This window comes from Trachemys scripta, chromosome 2, assembly GCF_013100865.1.
Source record: "Trachemys scripta elegans isolate TJP31775 chromosome 2, CAS_Tse_1.0, whole genome shotgun sequence".
NCBI lineage: Eukaryota > Metazoa > Chordata > Testudines > Emydidae > Trachemys > Trachemys scripta.
Genome location: NC_048299.1, coordinates 89,911,566 through 89,929,200, shown reverse-complemented (window position 1 = coordinate 89,929,200; position 17,635 = coordinate 89,911,566). Strand labels below are relative to the sequence as shown.

At 39.8% G+C, this 17,635-nt stretch overlaps 1 protein-coding gene across 1 annotated transcript in view; it reads right to left on the bottom strand.

The window, feature by feature from the left end:
* POU6F2 (POU class 6 homeobox 2) overlaps nt 1-17,635 on the bottom strand; it is a 313,115-nt gene that overhangs the window by 52,402 nt on the left and 243,078 nt on the right. The window contains exon 5 of the mRNA XM_034761232.1: nt 12,981-13,127. Within this exon, the coding sequence (XP_034617123.1) occupies nt 12,981-13,127 (147 nt within the window). The remainder of the gene's footprint in view (nt 1-12,980; nt 13,128-17,635) is intronic.

Genomic DNA, 17,635 nt, shown 5'->3' with positions numbered 1-17,635 from the left:
TAAATTTTTGCAAAAATGTTGTCCTTTTTTTGAAAATGTGACCAAAAAAAATTGGCCAGAATTGCAAATTCTGAAAATTTTCAGTGAGCCCTAAATCAGATTCCTCCAAAGACACAGGTTTCAATCCTGGTAGGGTTTTCATCATCTATCTAATGCTGATAAATTGAGTACCATATGCCTTATGCTGTGTGGCTCTTTAAGAAGAAATCTTAAAGACAAAATGTGGTGTGTTGCATATGGATATTAAAGATACATTAACTTTTTTCATAAAGGGCTTGCTGTGATGACTGGCCAAAATTTCTCTTCTCACCATCCTATGTGCTGCTATCCTCCATCCAAAATGAGAAAGTAGATGCAAAACATGAGAAAGTAGATGAGAAACAGAAGACAGTATGTGGGTGTGCATGCAGATATCCCTTAAGATTTTCACCGCTACAAGGCATATTGCAATGAATCTTGCTTTAAAGAATGTCCACAAAAATGACATTTGTTTATGAGAATTTATATTACTTTGTTTATAGCATCACTAGTCAATTCTTCTCTATTTATATCAACCCCACCCATATATGTATACTTATATCTACATGCATACAAAAAATATACATACATACATATAAAATGTATACATGTACATGAATGTGTAGATATGAATGTACATAATACAGAGATGAAGTAAGAGTATGTGTGTGTTTATACAAACATGCACAGACACAAATATATGTGAAGGGGAGGGGTCATCTGCAGGTGTGATCATACTGTGGAAAATGTTTTGCTGGACAAGATAGACTAGCCATAAATATATAAGGTTTCTTTGTAAATTACAATAATCATGTGAGAGATTATAAATATAAAACAAATAGCATGAATAGAATTAAAATGCACAGTTCACTATTTTAAAATGCTATGAGATCAAATTTAAAATACTAAAAATTGAAACATCAAGTCAAAATTTTGGAGAGGGTAAAGAATTTGATGTTAATAAATATGAGAGGCTAACAGAGTACAAGTCAGAGCAAGCATGCTGTGGGCAGGAGCTGTGCAATCTTCCTCAAACAGTTTTGCTAATAAACCTCAATTTTCCTGACCAGTTAAGTATTCCAGTCCTGGTTCTCTTGTTCAGAGACTACCAATCGTACCAAATTGTGTGGTGGTTTCCAGCAGTGAAAGGATAGTGCCTTAACTCATTGCACCAGCTATCTAGCTGTTTATAGACACACATTTATTAATATTTAGATTTGTGTCTGTGGGCAATCAAGCCATTATTAAACTATGTAACTGTTTTTCCAATGGATAACCTGTAAATAATTCCCAAACTGTAGTTAAGACTACTTGAGATAATTTTGCTGTGTTTTTGTCTTTCTCACAGCATTGTGGAGGCACAGTTAGAGTAAAAGGACTAGGAAGGGGAACATTAGGAGATAATTTAGGAAGGTTTTGTTCACCACAACTAGTGGTTCGTGCCCAGTGCAGATAAAAGCTAAAAGGACCGTCTCCTTAAGGTAAATGAGGCTGGGATTTTGCTAGTGGACCTTGTGTCTGTAAGGAGAAAGTGGGGGACCTGATGTGTTTGCAGATCAAGGTCCTGCTTGGCACAGTCTACTCGCTTTGTGGCAGGAGAAGGATGAGAGGATTCAGAAGGCAGCTGAGCCCTAGAAGTTGTTGTGTTTAATGTGCAGTGCTGTGTGCATTGGATGGCCTGTGATATACAGGAGGTCAGACTGGAAAAAATCTGGTGGTCTCTTCTGGCCTTAAACTCTATGATTTTATGCAGAGGGTCTAGCCTGAGTTAATGGTTCTATGGTGGGACTCGTTTAACTCTGCAATGGACCCAGCTAAGTGCCTGGTATGTTAGAGGACATGGGCATATAGCACTCCTCACTACTGGTAAATTACAAAGTTTATAAAGACACAGGACTCAACCCCTGTGTCTATCTTTCATTCACCTGAGTGTCCTGATCAATGCAGTGTTTCTTACTGGCCCCTGAAACTGACCCTGAAATCTAGATAACAGGTATGTGTGTGAGTGCATATAGGTTATGTTACCGCTTAGGGAAAACTTGAAGGCAGGGGCTGAAGTGGGGAGGATGGTAGAGAGAGGAAGTGGATCAGGCCTGGATTAACCAGTGTGTACTTGGTACACTTTCATGTGGCACTCATCTCCATGATCCCCACCCCAAACCACGGAGGGGGAATGCTGTCTATCTGCCCCACGCCCAAAAAAGCAACAAGAAACAACCCAGGCCAGGAAGTGGGTGGGGAGATCCTGCCTGCATGCTGTGGTGAGAGCCCATGGACTGGAGCAGGGAGCCCGGCCACCCCTGCAGGATTGGAGCTGTGCCAGGGTGAGTGTACTGTAGGCTTACACTCCAACTTTCCCTCTGCCCAGGGCCTTCCACCCCTTGGGGCAAGGAAGACGGGAGGGCCCCCAATTGCCAATGTGCAGAGAACCCTAAAATTCTTTAATCTGGCACCTATCAGCCTGTTTTGGAACCCCAAATGTCACTGAGAAATACTTTAGCAGAAGGCTGGGTAGCCATTCATCTTTATTTAAATGTGCACAAGGCTTTAAAGAAGGAACTAACAAAAGCAAAGACAGAAAAGATTAAAGAAAGGGTTACAAGTAATCAAAGTAATAAAGTGACCAAGTGGGAGAGAAGAGGAGAAACTTGGAATGAAAGCAAGGAAGAGGATATATAATTTGATGGGATCTGTCTGATGGTACTAACATAGGGTTGCCAACCCTCCTGGATTGTCCAGGAGTCTCCAGGAATTAAAGATTAATCTTTAATTAAAGTTTATGTCATGTAATGAAACCTCCAGGAATACATCCCACCTAAATTGGCAACCCTACGCTAACACCATATGCCAAATAGGTGCTGCTTCTTGCTTTGGACCCACACTATTGCATTACGTGAGTCTGATATCACCTGCTTCTCACTGTCCATCTAGCAATCCATTGCATCAAATAAGCTGCGTCATGGCTTAATATACGTATCCTGCAAGGATTGGGGAGAGAGGATCGGGCCTCTGGAGACTCTGACTAACAAGTTAAAATTAAACTTTTTTTTTCCAGTTGGGCTGCAATGACCTGTTTATACAATTTCTTTCTTAATAGCTAGCTATTTTTTTGAACATTATAACTTGTACCTGGCTCTCTCGTCTCTCGCTAGAACTGTCTCCCTGATGTTCCAATCACTCTCTGATCTATTTTTCTTTTCTTATCTGTTGGATGGATGCTAATATGACACATCCCACCTCTAAAACAAACCATTTATTTTGAAAGTTGGTTGTCAGAGTATTTGAAGCATCAAAAATGAAAATGAATGTTTATTTGGCTACTGGGTGCGTCATGTCTTGGTATTAAATTATTTCTTGAGAAGTAGATTTTTAAACTGGGAGGATGTGTGTATTGTTTCCTTAAATATGCAGCAGGAAGCCATGCAGGAGGGATAACTGGACAAGGTTCTGTGTAGAATGTCCACAGTGAAGCAGAGAGAGCGGTTTAAGGGATTCTACTGTTTTCTTTATTTTAATAAAATCCATGTTGTGTCTAAAGAAAAACTCTTTCTGTGATTCTTTGCCACTGTCATATGATCACTCATTCATTTTCTATAAGAACTATCTATCCTAGATGTAATATTTATTTAAATTAATGCATAAAATGCAAATTTCAGTGAAAAGGTCCTTTAAAAATTCGATATCTTGAATAGCATCAGCAAAGGTATTTTTAAACCCATTTTTGGTACGTACTCAGTTTGCATACACATGCACACAAAACTCCCTTTGCTACCAATGACTATTATGTTTTCCTACCAAAGAAAAGACAAACGCTTACTCTTTCAGGGTCAGGGCCGCTCAGAGGATTCAGGGGGCCTGGGGTCTTCGGCGGCGGGTCCCAGGACAGAAGGACACCCCCACCACCGAATTGCTGCTGAAGACCCGGAGCGGAAGAAGCTCCGGGGGCCCAGGCCCTGTGAGAGTTTTCCGGGGCCTCCGGAGCGAGTGAAGGACCCCACTCAAGGGGCCCTGAAAAACTCTCGTGGGGGCCTGGGGCAAATTGCCCCACTTGCCCACCCCTCTGGGCGGCCCTGTTCAGGGTCTGATCCAATGCCCACTGAAGTACAGAGCAACCAGGATGACTTCAGCTTTTTCTGCTTGAATGTTCTGTACAACTTTTGACAGAAGTGGAAAAGTGAAAAGGCGTAGAGGAATTCTCTGGGCCATTTCTGGATCTATGGTCAGAGCTCACAAATCCTTCCTATTGAAGAAGAATTCCTGTCGTGGTGTTTCATTTAGAAGTCAATAGGTCCATAACTAGGGTCGCCAGGTGCTGAGTTATCACTACAAATGCTACATAACGAAAATCCAGTTCTCCCTGCCTACCATGATGTGACTCAGCCAACTGCTGCTCCAGTTTTCCTCTCCTTTAACAGGAAGAGCTTTCAGGGATGAAAGTTTTTTCTCTTCCAAGTTCATCAGTTGGGCTGCTTTTCTGTGGAGCCAAGATTTCATTCTCCCTTGACTGTAATGTATACCATTGCTGTTGTGTTCTCTGTCACTATCAGGGTTTGCCTGTTTTGTGTCTCATCCTTTTTGTTTTCAAGTGCCAGTGAAATGTTCACAAACACTAGTCAATTTATGCTCTATGCCTCCTTGAATAATCACTGACTCTGAGTCACTCTATCACATAAGCATTTCCTCTTGCAATATGCATGTGTCCATGGCTTATACTTTCCTCTTCATCTTTTTCGGGTGTAAGACTTCCTTGAACATTATAGGGGCAGCCACCTCTGAAAGGCTGAGCTGATGTGCCACACTTCAAGTGATTTTGCATGTTATGGGGTGGACACAAAGAGACCTGAATTCCCAGGAGTCTCACTGTGATCTTTGAACTGACCTCTGAATATGACTTTGGTGATCTCAGAACCATCTGAATGGTTGATATGGGTTTGGCATGTCTTTCCCTAAATATGAAAATGTTCTCCTTTACCATACTTATCACCCCACGAAGATGCCAAATAGATTGTTCTTTGAGATATGTCTGTGTTCCCAGTACTGATAGGAACGGGGCGGCTCCAGGCACCAGCGCAGCAAGTGCATGCTTGGGGCCGCAAGCTGTGGGGGGTGGCGTGCCGGTCGCTTGTGGGAGGTCCACCGGTCCCGCGGCTTCAGTGGCAATTTGGCAGTGGGTATGCCGAAGGCGCGCGACTGGTAGATCAAAACGCCACCGAATCCTCGTGACCAGCGGACTGCCCGCAGGCATGCCTCTGAAAGCTGCCTGACTGCCATGCTTGGGGCAGCAAAAAACATAGAGCCGCCCCTGGATAGGAAAGTCAAGCAGGTAGCCGGTCTCGTAAGATGTGTATTAAGGAAATGTAAAGGGCACTTCAGGATAGGAATATATAAATAGTGACTACTTTCATGTCAATAGAGGTCTCCATATGCACCTTTACCATCCTTTGTAAATCTATTTAGAGATTTGACCTGAGGCCCAGTACTGCTCTGACTCCTCCATATCTTTTGGGCCTTCACAAAATTATTGAGTAGGTTCCAAGTAAATTCTCTTCCAAAGGTATTCCCTCTGTAGCTCCTAATTTGCAGTATGTGTGATTTAGCTTCCCATATCAGCTCCTTCTTTTTAGCCTGCTTTGAGAGCGAGAAGAATCTGCTCTGGGAAATCTGTTTGCATTCACCTCAGTGTCTGATCTGATCTATATGTAACACCCACTTCTCTGAGGTTTTGGAGCAAAGAGTTGCAGCCTCCTCTTTAAAGCAGACCTCTTCCGCAGAGTGAATTGGTATCCAAACATGCTAAGTTGTGGTGGTGGTGGGATGCTTATTTGGATAGTGCCCTTCTGAATTTTTCTTCCCTTTTCTGAATTTTTTTTCTTTTCCTGTGAGGAAGTTAAAATCTTTTCCTTGAAATATGGGATATCTGTGAATCTGAAATGTCTTTCTGTTTCTATTGGCTTATCTGAAATTGTTCCTTTGTTTTGAGGATGGTAATTTTTTTTTCAAACTAAATTTTAATGATGCGGAAGTCCAAAGTAGACTGGCCAGATACACAGCTGGTGTAAATTGGCATAGCCCCATTGACTTCAAGCTAAGGATCTTGCCCAGATATATTAACATTTCTACCATTTCCTGCTCTGTATTCTTTCAAAATTGAGGCAAGATAACAGTAAAAAAAACCCAGCAAACACATAATTCCATAAACAAACAAATATTCCTTTAACATACAAATTCACTAGGGAGATAATGAATCAAACAGCTCCTTTCATTGCATAGCTGTGGGGAGGAGAAGCCAATGGAGCAATTCTTTCCTTTCTGTTGACTTTTCTTAACAGGATGTGCCTCTTTTCTGCCCGAAAACACACTCAGAGAAAGATACTGACCCCTTTCTTTCCCCCCACACCTGTAGTGCCCAAGAGTTGTAAATCCGCAGTCCAGTCAAATTTGGAGGGGAAAAAAAAGAGTGTGACCAATGGCAGCTCCAGTCTGCCAATCTGAAGGTCTTTTGAAATAGAGTATTCTGGCATTGGGCTCCCCAAAGAATGGCCCTAAGTCCTAATGATAGCACAATGTTCACCAGTGCAAATCAGCCAGTGGTAATGGTAATCTAGACAAGGCTGCCAGTGTTTTAATCCCCATTGTTTAGATGGCTGTGAGCAGTGTTAGATGACATGGTGGTTAAAACATTGGTGGCTAGCAGACATGAATGTTCCCATCTTTGCTACCAGCTGTGCAGCTCAAGTGGTGGTACCCATGGTGGGAAATTTTAAGAAAAAAGTCTAGTGTGGACACACTGGTAGATATGGAGAGTGGTGTGAACTGCAAGGCCTCAGAGGCAGCTCTGACAGGCATTGTACCTCACACAGGCACTGTGGCTCCAGAACTCCCTGTAGGGTAACAAATATACGTCCACTGTTAAACCCCATAAGGAAATGGAGCATGCGCTCACTCCCCTCCACAGCCAACCAGTTCTGCTGGCTGGTGCAGAATAGAAGCTGGGCCATGGCACAGCTTCTTCCAAACTTCCTTGAGATAGCCAGTGATACGAAAAGTGCTAGCACTGCATAGTCCTTGCACCGATGTAAGCACGAGGACTATCATTTTCACCAGGCCCTTGCACATCTGCTCATTGGCTGGTTGTATCATACTCTAAAGGTAAGAGAATGAAAAATCCTTTGTATCGTTTGTCAGGCATGAACGAGAGGAACAAAAAAATATTGTTTACCAAGAAAAAGATATGCATTAGTCATTCAAGTTTTGTCTACTCACAGATGTTAAGTTACATTATTTTAATTTAATTTTAAACCAGTTTAAACTACTGTGTGGACACCCTTATTTCGATTTAAGAGTGGCTTATTACACTTCAGCTTAATCAACGTAAATCAACCCAAAATAAAACTGATTTAAACCAAAATAAGAATGTCCACTAGGACTTTTGCACCAGTTTAACTAAACTGGTTTGAAATCACACTTCATATTAAGCTGGTGCAACTTCTTTGCATAGACAGGATCTACATTTTAGAGGCATTCATAGGGCATATATCTAGAACAGGAATAAAATGCTGCAATTACCCTGTAGCATATCTTGCGGCAGATATTGCATTCTTCAAAAGAAGGGCATTGTATGGTTTTACAGAAATAGAACAATTATAACATTGTGTCTTATAATTTATAATCCAGTTTTGGACTAAATACATTAATTTGATGCTCTAGTATCCTCAAACTTTTAAGAAGACAAGAGAGCCATCAAAAATGTCACTTGATAACTTAGGTTATAGGCAAGTGCTTGCCACACCAAGGAAAAGAGGAGTTACAAAAGATCATGAAAATAACACAAATACATAAAAAGTGGCTGCACTGAGAGAGATTTCTTTTTGAATGGGAGATACTTTAGTATTTAGAAAATCAATCCTACCCTGGAATCCTGTCCCCAGTTTTTATTGCTCATGGAATATTACATTGTACCATATATGGCACAGGGTGACGAAAATTCCCCAGCTTATTTAATTGTGGCTCTTCAATGGATTTGAAAGGGAATGCTTTATTTCCATTTCTTTAATTTATTACGTTTTTAGCTGATGAAGTATTTTATTTTATTAACCGTTGTATCTGAGAGCTGATGCTTAATAAAAAAAAAAAAAAAAAGGGGCCCTTGGCTGTATCGTGAAGGCCTGGAACTGAATAATGCACTTTAATAATGAGGGATAGAGCTATGGCTTTCGCTGATGGCTGTGACCGGCTTTGTGACCTGATTATGTCGTAGAGTGTCAGCAGCTGAGACACTACAAAAGCGAGCGCATCCCATCAAATCTATCTCCATTGTAATCACTCTCACTGCTGAGAGCCTTGTTAGGAGCAGAGAATCCATCAGGCCTCATTAGCACCATTTACTATCAAGAAGCTCAAAGAGCAAATGTGTGCCCTCTCATCAGAATAATGAGAACCAAAGTACATCTATTATCGAATTGGATCAACAATGCCACTCTCTCTGTTTAGTTTTGCAAACTAATTGCAGATTAAAAAGCTGTATAGATAGTTATGTATGTTAATCTCTGTGGACTGCACCCAAGGTTCTCTATATGTGGAAGGTTTTCATATCCAGGTAAATGTTCAATGTAGATTGAGTTCTTTAGATGGTATTCTTAGATGATACTGATATCATTCTTTAAATCCACTGTATAATTAACATGTTCATTATTCATGTATATTAACACTGACATTATTTTCACATTAATGTCAAAAAAGGAAAAGTAGGTGGTTTTGTTCTCTCCTCATCACAACACAGTTTTCTAAAGGTATTAGATTTCACTTTTTTAACATGCTACGTTCTTCCACTCTCTGGTGTCATTTCTATTTTACAATCCCTCAGGTTGACAAAATGAGTATATTTCTTCTTAAAAAGCTCTTGCCCTTATTATAAAATGACTGAACTTCCTAAGCTGCATTTCACCCTCACTTCAAACCCATGTAAACCCTGCTGAAGTCAACAGGATTGCATGAGTGTAATTGAGGGTAGAATATGGCTGTATATTTTAGTCAAGTAGAAAACTGGGCTGGGAGTAGTCTTTGTAGTAACCATCACCATAAAGCATGCTTTCGAATCTGTAGTGATTTAAAAGCCAGGGATTCAATGGGCATTACTTCCTTCCAAAATATTAATACCAACAGCTAAAACATAAAATGTCTATGCTTTCTTCTACATGCAATAGAATAATAAAAAATATTCTATTTTTCTGCATCTGAAATAATTCCAAGTGCAAAAGTGGTGCCAGAAGCCCAGTGCTGTTGTACAAATAGACTTCTTAACTTTGAAGACAGAGTAACCTAATTTGCCTGTGAATATAGACAATTAACATAGATTTTTCCACTTACACTATAACAAACTAATCAGGTGATGTAAATTTGTTATCCAAATGATAAGATCTCTTCTGATATCTTGGTTGTGAAAAACTCAGGCTTCTCAAATGAGTAGTAGTGACATAAGAAAAGAAATCATACTGTCATTTTTAAAGTCCAAAATTAAATCAATACAAATTTGCTACATAAAATGTTGTCACACTTGTATAATATGGACACTCTGAACATAAAAATGGTTGGAGTTGAAGGTCAAGTCATATGTCACCCAAAAGGTAATTTCCCCTAAATTTGCAATAGGATCTCAGATTTGACCTATACTATGTCACTGTGTTACAAGGGATTAAGGATCACCATATATTTAGCCAACAGACAGACAATTATACAAGACCTAAATCTTAAAAAAAAAAAAAAGAAGGGGTCTACAATTACTATGTTTGCACATACAAATGGTAAATCACCTGAACCTAACTTTCCAGAGATGACTAGTGATTTGTGGTTTCAAACTTGAGATTCTTTGAAGGAGCCTGATTTTCAGAGGGCAAGTGCTCAGGACTTTCTGAAAGTCAGACCCTCTTAAAGGGTCTCAGGTTGAGCACTCAAAAAAGCAGAGGTACCCAAACCCACTACTCACTTATGGATTAAGTTTTAAAAGTCAGACCCACCATTTTTGCTGCTTTGCTAGAATTGTATTAATTGGCAAGGGCAGACTCAACAGGACTCCTCGGTCTAAAATGCTATATGTCTGTTACATGGACGGATAGCTTCAGAAGCATGCTATGAGCAATAGACTATTATAGAGATGGCTGCTATAGAAAACACTTCTTATTTTTATTATTATCATGATTATTATTTATTTACATTGTGATAGTGCCTGGGAGCCCCGGCCATGAGCCAAATCCCTATTGTGCTAAGCACTCACAGACACATAACAAAAAGACAGTCCCTGCCCCAAAAAGCTGAATAGACAGAAATACACTGTACTTTTATTTAACAATAGAGAAAAAGACTCTTTTTCTGAGCCCCCCTCTTTCTCTGAAACCTGTGGAATTATTAAATTTTACTTTACCTGTAGACTAACTAGCAGTACCCTGGCCCAATTGACTATAGTTTCATTCATTGGTATATTCATAATACTAATTCATTAAGCATCCGACTTACGTATATATTTCACTTACATGTTTTCTGGAGAGAATAAGTAAGAAAAAACTACTGAAAAACTGACATGGATGTATATCTTCAACTCTTACAATTTACATCTTAGGAGCCAAGTGTCTCTTGTGAGAGAAGGATATGCACTATTTCTGGAGCACAGATATAAAGAAGCAGGCCTTCTAGATGGAGGTGATCTGACTATGAATTATAGGTATTATAACCAACTTTTCTTCCATACCAATACCCCATGCCTCCAGAAATCTTAATAGGCTTTTGAGAGCCTCCATTTAAAGTTGGCTGCATAAAATGATCCTTTGATGAAAAGGGATTGAAACAAGGGTTAAAGTAGACATTGAAAGGTTATTGTAGAGGGCACATTGTTCATACAATCCTCCTTTAATATGTGTGGTGTGCACCTGCGATAAGATGATTCATTAGATAAGGCCTCACTTTGACAAGCTCCATCGTTCAACCCTCGGGGTAGTGATGGAACAATTCTGCACCCACCCAGTAAATATAACAAGGTCAGCATTTTTTCTGGGACTTAGATGGGGAGACTGAAGCTCAGGATGCATCTTTGTTTATGTTTTATGTAAAAAAAAATCCCTATAAAGTTTGAGGATACCGTTTTTGTTTTGTTTTACCGATCAGAAAAAAATGTAACCTTTGTCTCAAGTAAAAAAACTCAGTGACATAAAATTATGAGGAAGAAAAGAAGAACTTACAATTTATGCTTTTTTGAATTGTAAGTCAAGAACTGTAGAATGAAACTTTATAATCACTGATATCCAGGGCTGTACCAGTCCATCAAACATCGACTGAAGTGTCTGGAATCAGCTTGAATTTTTCATTGTAGTAGTATCTCTTCTAATAACAGGTTTGTTTTTTGGTATTGAGTACCAAGTTAGCAGTAGTAATCTTAAACTATATTATTACACTTATTATAATGATTCTATTAAAATACTATTTGCCGTGAAACAAATAGTCACATTACTTTTGTTACTGACAGATGAGAGGATAAAGCCAGTCAATGATCATGATTCAGGAAGGTACTTAAGAACATGAAGTCAATGAGATCACTCATGTGCTTAAAGTTAGGTGCATACCTTTCTGAACTGGGGCCATATTGCAGGACCAGAATGATATCAGCTTCAGTTAAGACAAATAAGCAACTCTGTAAATAAGCATGATATGATGAAACTTCCCTTTTAGACATCTCAAAAATGTACAAATTATTGTGTTTAAAACACAGTATTAAAAGGCTTTTAAAAGACAACAGAGCCTCTTGAATTTGCACTAATGACTGGCAAATCCATTACAGGTTGCTAAATTTTGTGCTTTAATAAACAGTGAGCAAATAATCATATTAAATCAAAGATACTGTATTACAAAATATGCTTAGTTTCAGAGTAGCAGCTGTGTTAGTCTGTATCCGCAAAAAAGAACAGGAGTACTTGTGGCACCTTAGAGACTAACAAATTTATTAGAGCATAAGCTTTCGTGGACTACAGCCCACTTCTTCGGATGCATATAGAGTGGAACATATATTGAGGAGATATATATACACACATACAGAGAGCATGAACAGGTGGGAGTTGTCTTACCAACTCTGAGAGGCCAATTAAGTAAGAGAAAAAAACTTTTGAAGTGATAATCAAGACAGCCCAGTACAGACAGTTTGATAAGAAGTGTGAGAATACTTACAGGGGGAGATAGATTCAATGTTTGTAATGGCTCAGCCATTCCCAGTCCTTATTCAATCCTGAGTTGATTGTATCTAGTTTGCATATCAATTCCAGCTCAGCAGTCTCTCATTGGAGTCTGTTTTTGAAGTTTTTCTGTTGTAAGATAGCCACCCGCAGGTCTGTCATTGAATGGCCAGACAGGTTAAAGTGTTCTCCCACTGGTTTTTGAGTATTATGATTCCTGATGTCAGATTTGTGTCCATTAATTCTTTTGTGTAGATTTATTTTGACTAGTGTGGTATATTTTATGAACGCTTTGTTGCATACTAATAAATGGTATAGTTTATAAAAATAATGCAGCCTTGGTACTATAAGACTTCAGTGTAGATTTCTGTTATTAAATCTGTGCTTAGAAATGGGGAGTGACTGCTGGCTTTTTGGTGAGAATTATCAGGTTCTTGAATTAGCAAAGTGAGACGCAGCAACAATCTGCACACTTAAAATACCACATTGTTACATTCTTGTAATCTCTTCCCAAGACTGTATTAGAAAAGCAAAAGCGAAACCATTTGCAGTTTAAAAAACAAATTCCCCATTCTAACACCACCCCGCCCCCACGTCCTAAACATTTCCATTTCTTACCTTTCCTGGTCAACATTATTTATTTAGCCTCAATATGGGCACTTACAAATTGCTGTCATGCAAAAGAAATTCATTTTTATCCAAAGCTCAATCTGCCAGAAGAATTCACTGTTTTCTCCGTCTTCCACTCACCTGTCCTTGTGCATTAGTGACTAGTTGACCTGTGACCCCCTGCAGACTGGAGAGTGCATTGCCAAAGGCCTGTGAGCCTGCTATCGAGCCCATGGCTGCTGCGGCTGCAGCCGCTGCTGCTTGACTTGCCAGTGGATTATTAACCAGCTGAAAAAAGAAAAAAAAAAAAGAAAAAAAGATCCCGGTAAAACCACTGATGAGTGAGGAAGCACACAAAACACAGCGCTAAATGAATATATAAATGCTACAGTACGAACATAGGGGAATCCTCCAGTTTATCCCTAGAGCTTAAGCACTTCTTCAGAGAGGTTTTTATTTCTGATGCACGGGTCCCTTTGACTGTGAATGTATCTAAGAATCCCAGAGGAAATTCCATTGTCCTGAAGAACACAATGGTCTTATGGTTCAGAGTTCTGCTTGTATTTCCTTCTTAGGTGCATAATCTAGGTACCCGAATCTTGCATCTATGTGAAGTCAATGAAAGTTCAGTCTTTGACTTTAAAGGGAATGAGCTCAGACTTTAAGTTTGGCCATTAAGATTAGAAAGAAATCTTGCTTAGTGTTACTTCAGCTCAACTATTGAACCTAAATATGAGAAAAACCCGCTGCTTCGACCGGTTTATACATTCAAGGAATATGTGTCAACACAAACACAGATCACAGTCTGGAACTTGACCCTATGATTAAGTTAAATGGATGTCAACTGAAAATGAATAACCATCTCCACAGCTTTCTATTTGCAAAACCATGGAAAATGTACTGATATAGTTATTATTTGTTTTTGCCTGTGAATAATTAATTCCAGGGTTCACGTACAATTCTCCAGCTGTCGGCATGTTTCACTTCTTCTGCCATAATGACATGCTCAATATACAACATAGCATGCATAAAACATTTTCACTGATGGACCAATTTTCAAACGGTCATCTCAATAGGATGTCCAAATCCCACATAAGGACACTCTAAGCAACACTTGGGTTTGTAAAAGAACAATTACATGTTTAAATACAGAGGAAAGTGTCTCACTGGGGATTCAGATGTCCTATGGGAGACTGGTACTAGTTGTATAAACCAAGCCACAAGTGCTAGGGAACGTTCTGGTGATGAAGAATTGTTGGAGAAACAGATTGGTACAAGAGATTAGACGGTATCTGTCAGAGACATGCTTTCCGGAATGGAACATCTCTGAACCAGATGAAAGGCTGGTTCAGGTGTTAGCCTAGAACTTGGGAGACCCACATTCAATTTCTTGCTCTGCCACAGACTCGGGCAAGTCACTCAGCTTCTCAGTGCTTCAATCCCCAGCTGTAAAATGGGGACAATAGCACTTCCCTATCTCACAGGAGTATTGTGAAGATAGACATAAAAGAGTGTGGTACACTACGATGGGTGATCTACAAGAAGGGAAGGGGCGGGGGTTTACTCTGCACCAAGAGGGAAGATACCCAGATGGTGTTAAATTCCTTCAGGCAAAGAGGGAAGAAGCATAAGGGATTGGGTAGGCTGTACTGTACTGTGGGAAGGAGGTGAAGAAAATGATCTTGGAAAAGGTGGCAAAAAGAGGTCAGGGCACAGACCCATAGGTGCTGGAACTAGGGATGCTGGGGGTACGGCAACAGCCCGTGGCTTGATGTGGTTTCCATTATATACAGAGTTTACAGTTTGGTTCAATGGCTTTCAGCGTCCCCACTACACAAATTGTTCCAGCACCCCTGCATGGACCTGAGCCTTATTTGTTTGTTTAGAGCCCAAGACTGGAATCCCCTTCTCCTCCCCAATTCTGAAGAGACACCCAGTTACACAGCCCCCAAACTGTTCTAGTGGGTTGAACAGAAAATGCCATAGATGAGAAAATGTATGATGATAAATCCTGTTTAGCCTTCATTCTGTTTTTATGTATATTTGAATAAAGTTTATTCAAAACCAAACCAAACCAAACAAAAACCCTTTGTAACAACAAGTACACGATCTATTCTGGTCCTAGACATGTGCCCCAAAAATATGTTCAGGAAGTAAAAGGGATATAGAATTGGGTTTTTTACCATCCTACCTGGAGTAAAAAAAAAAAAATCTCTCAAACAGCTGGAATACTGCTGCTAGGAACACTGAGCTAAATTCCGCTGATGTATCACATGAGGCCTTAATCCATTATGCGGTGGGTTAAAAGTATGTATAATGAAGTTTCTTATCAGCATTGAGGATATATTGTTTCATTTTTTAAAATCATTTCCACAGATATGTGGGAGCAGACTATAGACAACTTGTCTACTTTAGTCAATTATATTTATTCACTTTTACATTTTCTCATCCTCATCTGAGGCATGATAGAAGGCAGAGATAGAAAAGTAGGTTATTTATTATGATTTATATTATCGTAGAGCCTAGGAACCCCATCCCTGGACAAGGATCCCATTGTACTAGGCACTGTGCAAACACAGAAAGAAAAACAATCCCTGCCCCCAAAGAGTTTACAATCTAAGTATAAGACAAAAGACAACACATGGCTACAGACAGCCCGATGTGGGAGTACAAGGCAACAATAAGACAACATTGCTCAGGATGACAGGCAGTGGTCCTCAGCACACTAGAGGAGAGTTTTAAGGAGACATTTGAAGGTGGATAATGAGTTGGTGTTGTGCATGTTTACAGAAGCACATCCCATGTGAGAGGGGTAGCAAAGGAGAAAACACAAAGTTGCTTGTTTGAAAATTTAACAAGTGGGCGATGGGGGCTGGCATCATGGAGCTATTGGACGCAAGAGTCAAACTTCTGATACTGAATGAGAGACTCTCAACTCTTGCCCCCAATCAGTCCATGCAGGGACCATGACACCTGTGGCAGAATATAGAAGACTGATACCGTATTTGGAGCAGCTATACTTTGTAATGTTCTGAGACACATAATACAATAGAATAATGTGCCTGTTTCATTTAGCTTTACCCCAAGGATCAATCCAAATCTTTGTGCCTGCCCTGTAGATAATGGTGTGATAATGGTGGAGAAGTTGGATAAGTAAGTGGGGAGACCATGATAAATGCTGATTCATCAAAACCAAGTTTTCATGGGAAGATTCCAGTGGAATCTTCACTGGGAAGGGGAATAGGTAGAGGTGTGTTTGTCTTTCCCAAAAGGTTGGCCTACTTGCCTGGGATGTGGGAGGTTCAAGTCCATGTTTCAAATCAGGCAGAGCAGAGATTTGAACTGGGGTCTCCCACATTCTCAAGGGAGTATGCTAATCACCAGGCTATTGGGGGGGGGGGCAGCTTGGTCTTGTTTTTTGTGAAACATTTCAAAAGGTCTCTTGTTTTGTCTTGATGGGAATGGCAACAAATTCCAAAACCTCACTTTGTTTCCACAGGATGGAAAATCTGCTTTCAGACCAGCTTTATAAGGTTCTACCAAATGTGAATAAGAATATCCCAACCTGCCCCAAAATCAGATTTTATAATAATAGATTTTCCTTTGAATATTTTCAGGAGCTCTTTGCAAGCTGTTGATTTTTTTTTTTTTTTTTTTTTCCAGAGGCAGGTATAATGGAGATATCCCATCTCCTAGAACTGGAAGGGACCTTGAAAGGTCATCGAGTCCAGCCCCCTGCCTTCACTAGCAGGACCAAGTACTGATTTTGCCCCAGATTCCCCCCCTCAAGGATTGAACTCACAACCCTGGGTTTAGCAGGCCAATGCTCAAACCACTGAGCTATCCCTCCACCCCATTAATGGGAGATTCAAACTTTCACAAACTGATTCCTTCTAAACTTTGATGCAAATTGGGGATGGAGGGCTCAAGTTTATCCTAATTATTTGGACAACAGGATAACATCTGACATATTATACCTTGCTCTAATTTTAAAATAACACCCATTAGCCTCTTCCAACTCCGGCTTGAGAGATTTCTGCTATTTCTGAATGCAGACGTTAGCACTCGGGAGCACTTATTGATAGAAATATATTATGAAAGATCCCATTAAAGGACTCTTCAGTATTAGTTTCAGTTTTTAAATAGTTATTTAATTTAGAATGCTGAGGCTCTTCAGAGCTGTCACTTCCAGTGTCTGAGTTTCTGCTTCTACTCAAAGCAGCAGCTGTAGCAGCAGGTCATGGAGAGCTTACTTTAAAATGACAGGCCTAACTTCTCAAGAGTGCCCCAGTGCCTGCTAATGAAATTATCTTGAAGTTCTTATGTGGTGGAGCCCTGTAGTATCTGAGTTGCTTCAATACATTTTCCCAATGTCCCAACCTCTCAGAAAGAAAAGTCTATGGATCTGATTCTGAGCTCTCTCTTACACCAGGGCAAATCAGGAGTTACTTCACTGAAGTCAATGGAACTACATTATTAAAAGAATGCTGTAAAATTAAGAGAGTAAACTGTAATTTCAAAATCAAAAACTGGTACTCTTCTGCGGTACATTTTGTAGTGTTTGGAAATACTCATTAAAAAGTGCATTTAAAAAAATATGTGCTGGTGTTGTTAGCACCAGCTTCTTACTCAACAGCAACACGTGCCTACTCCTTGTGGTGGCAACATGTGCATATTCCCTGTGATGGAGTATTTTTTCCAGTAATGTGGTGTCTGAATGAATTTATCAAGAAAAACTGAGCAAGTGTTTTTATTTACGTTGAGCAAAATGTCAGTTGTGATAGCATGTACACTCA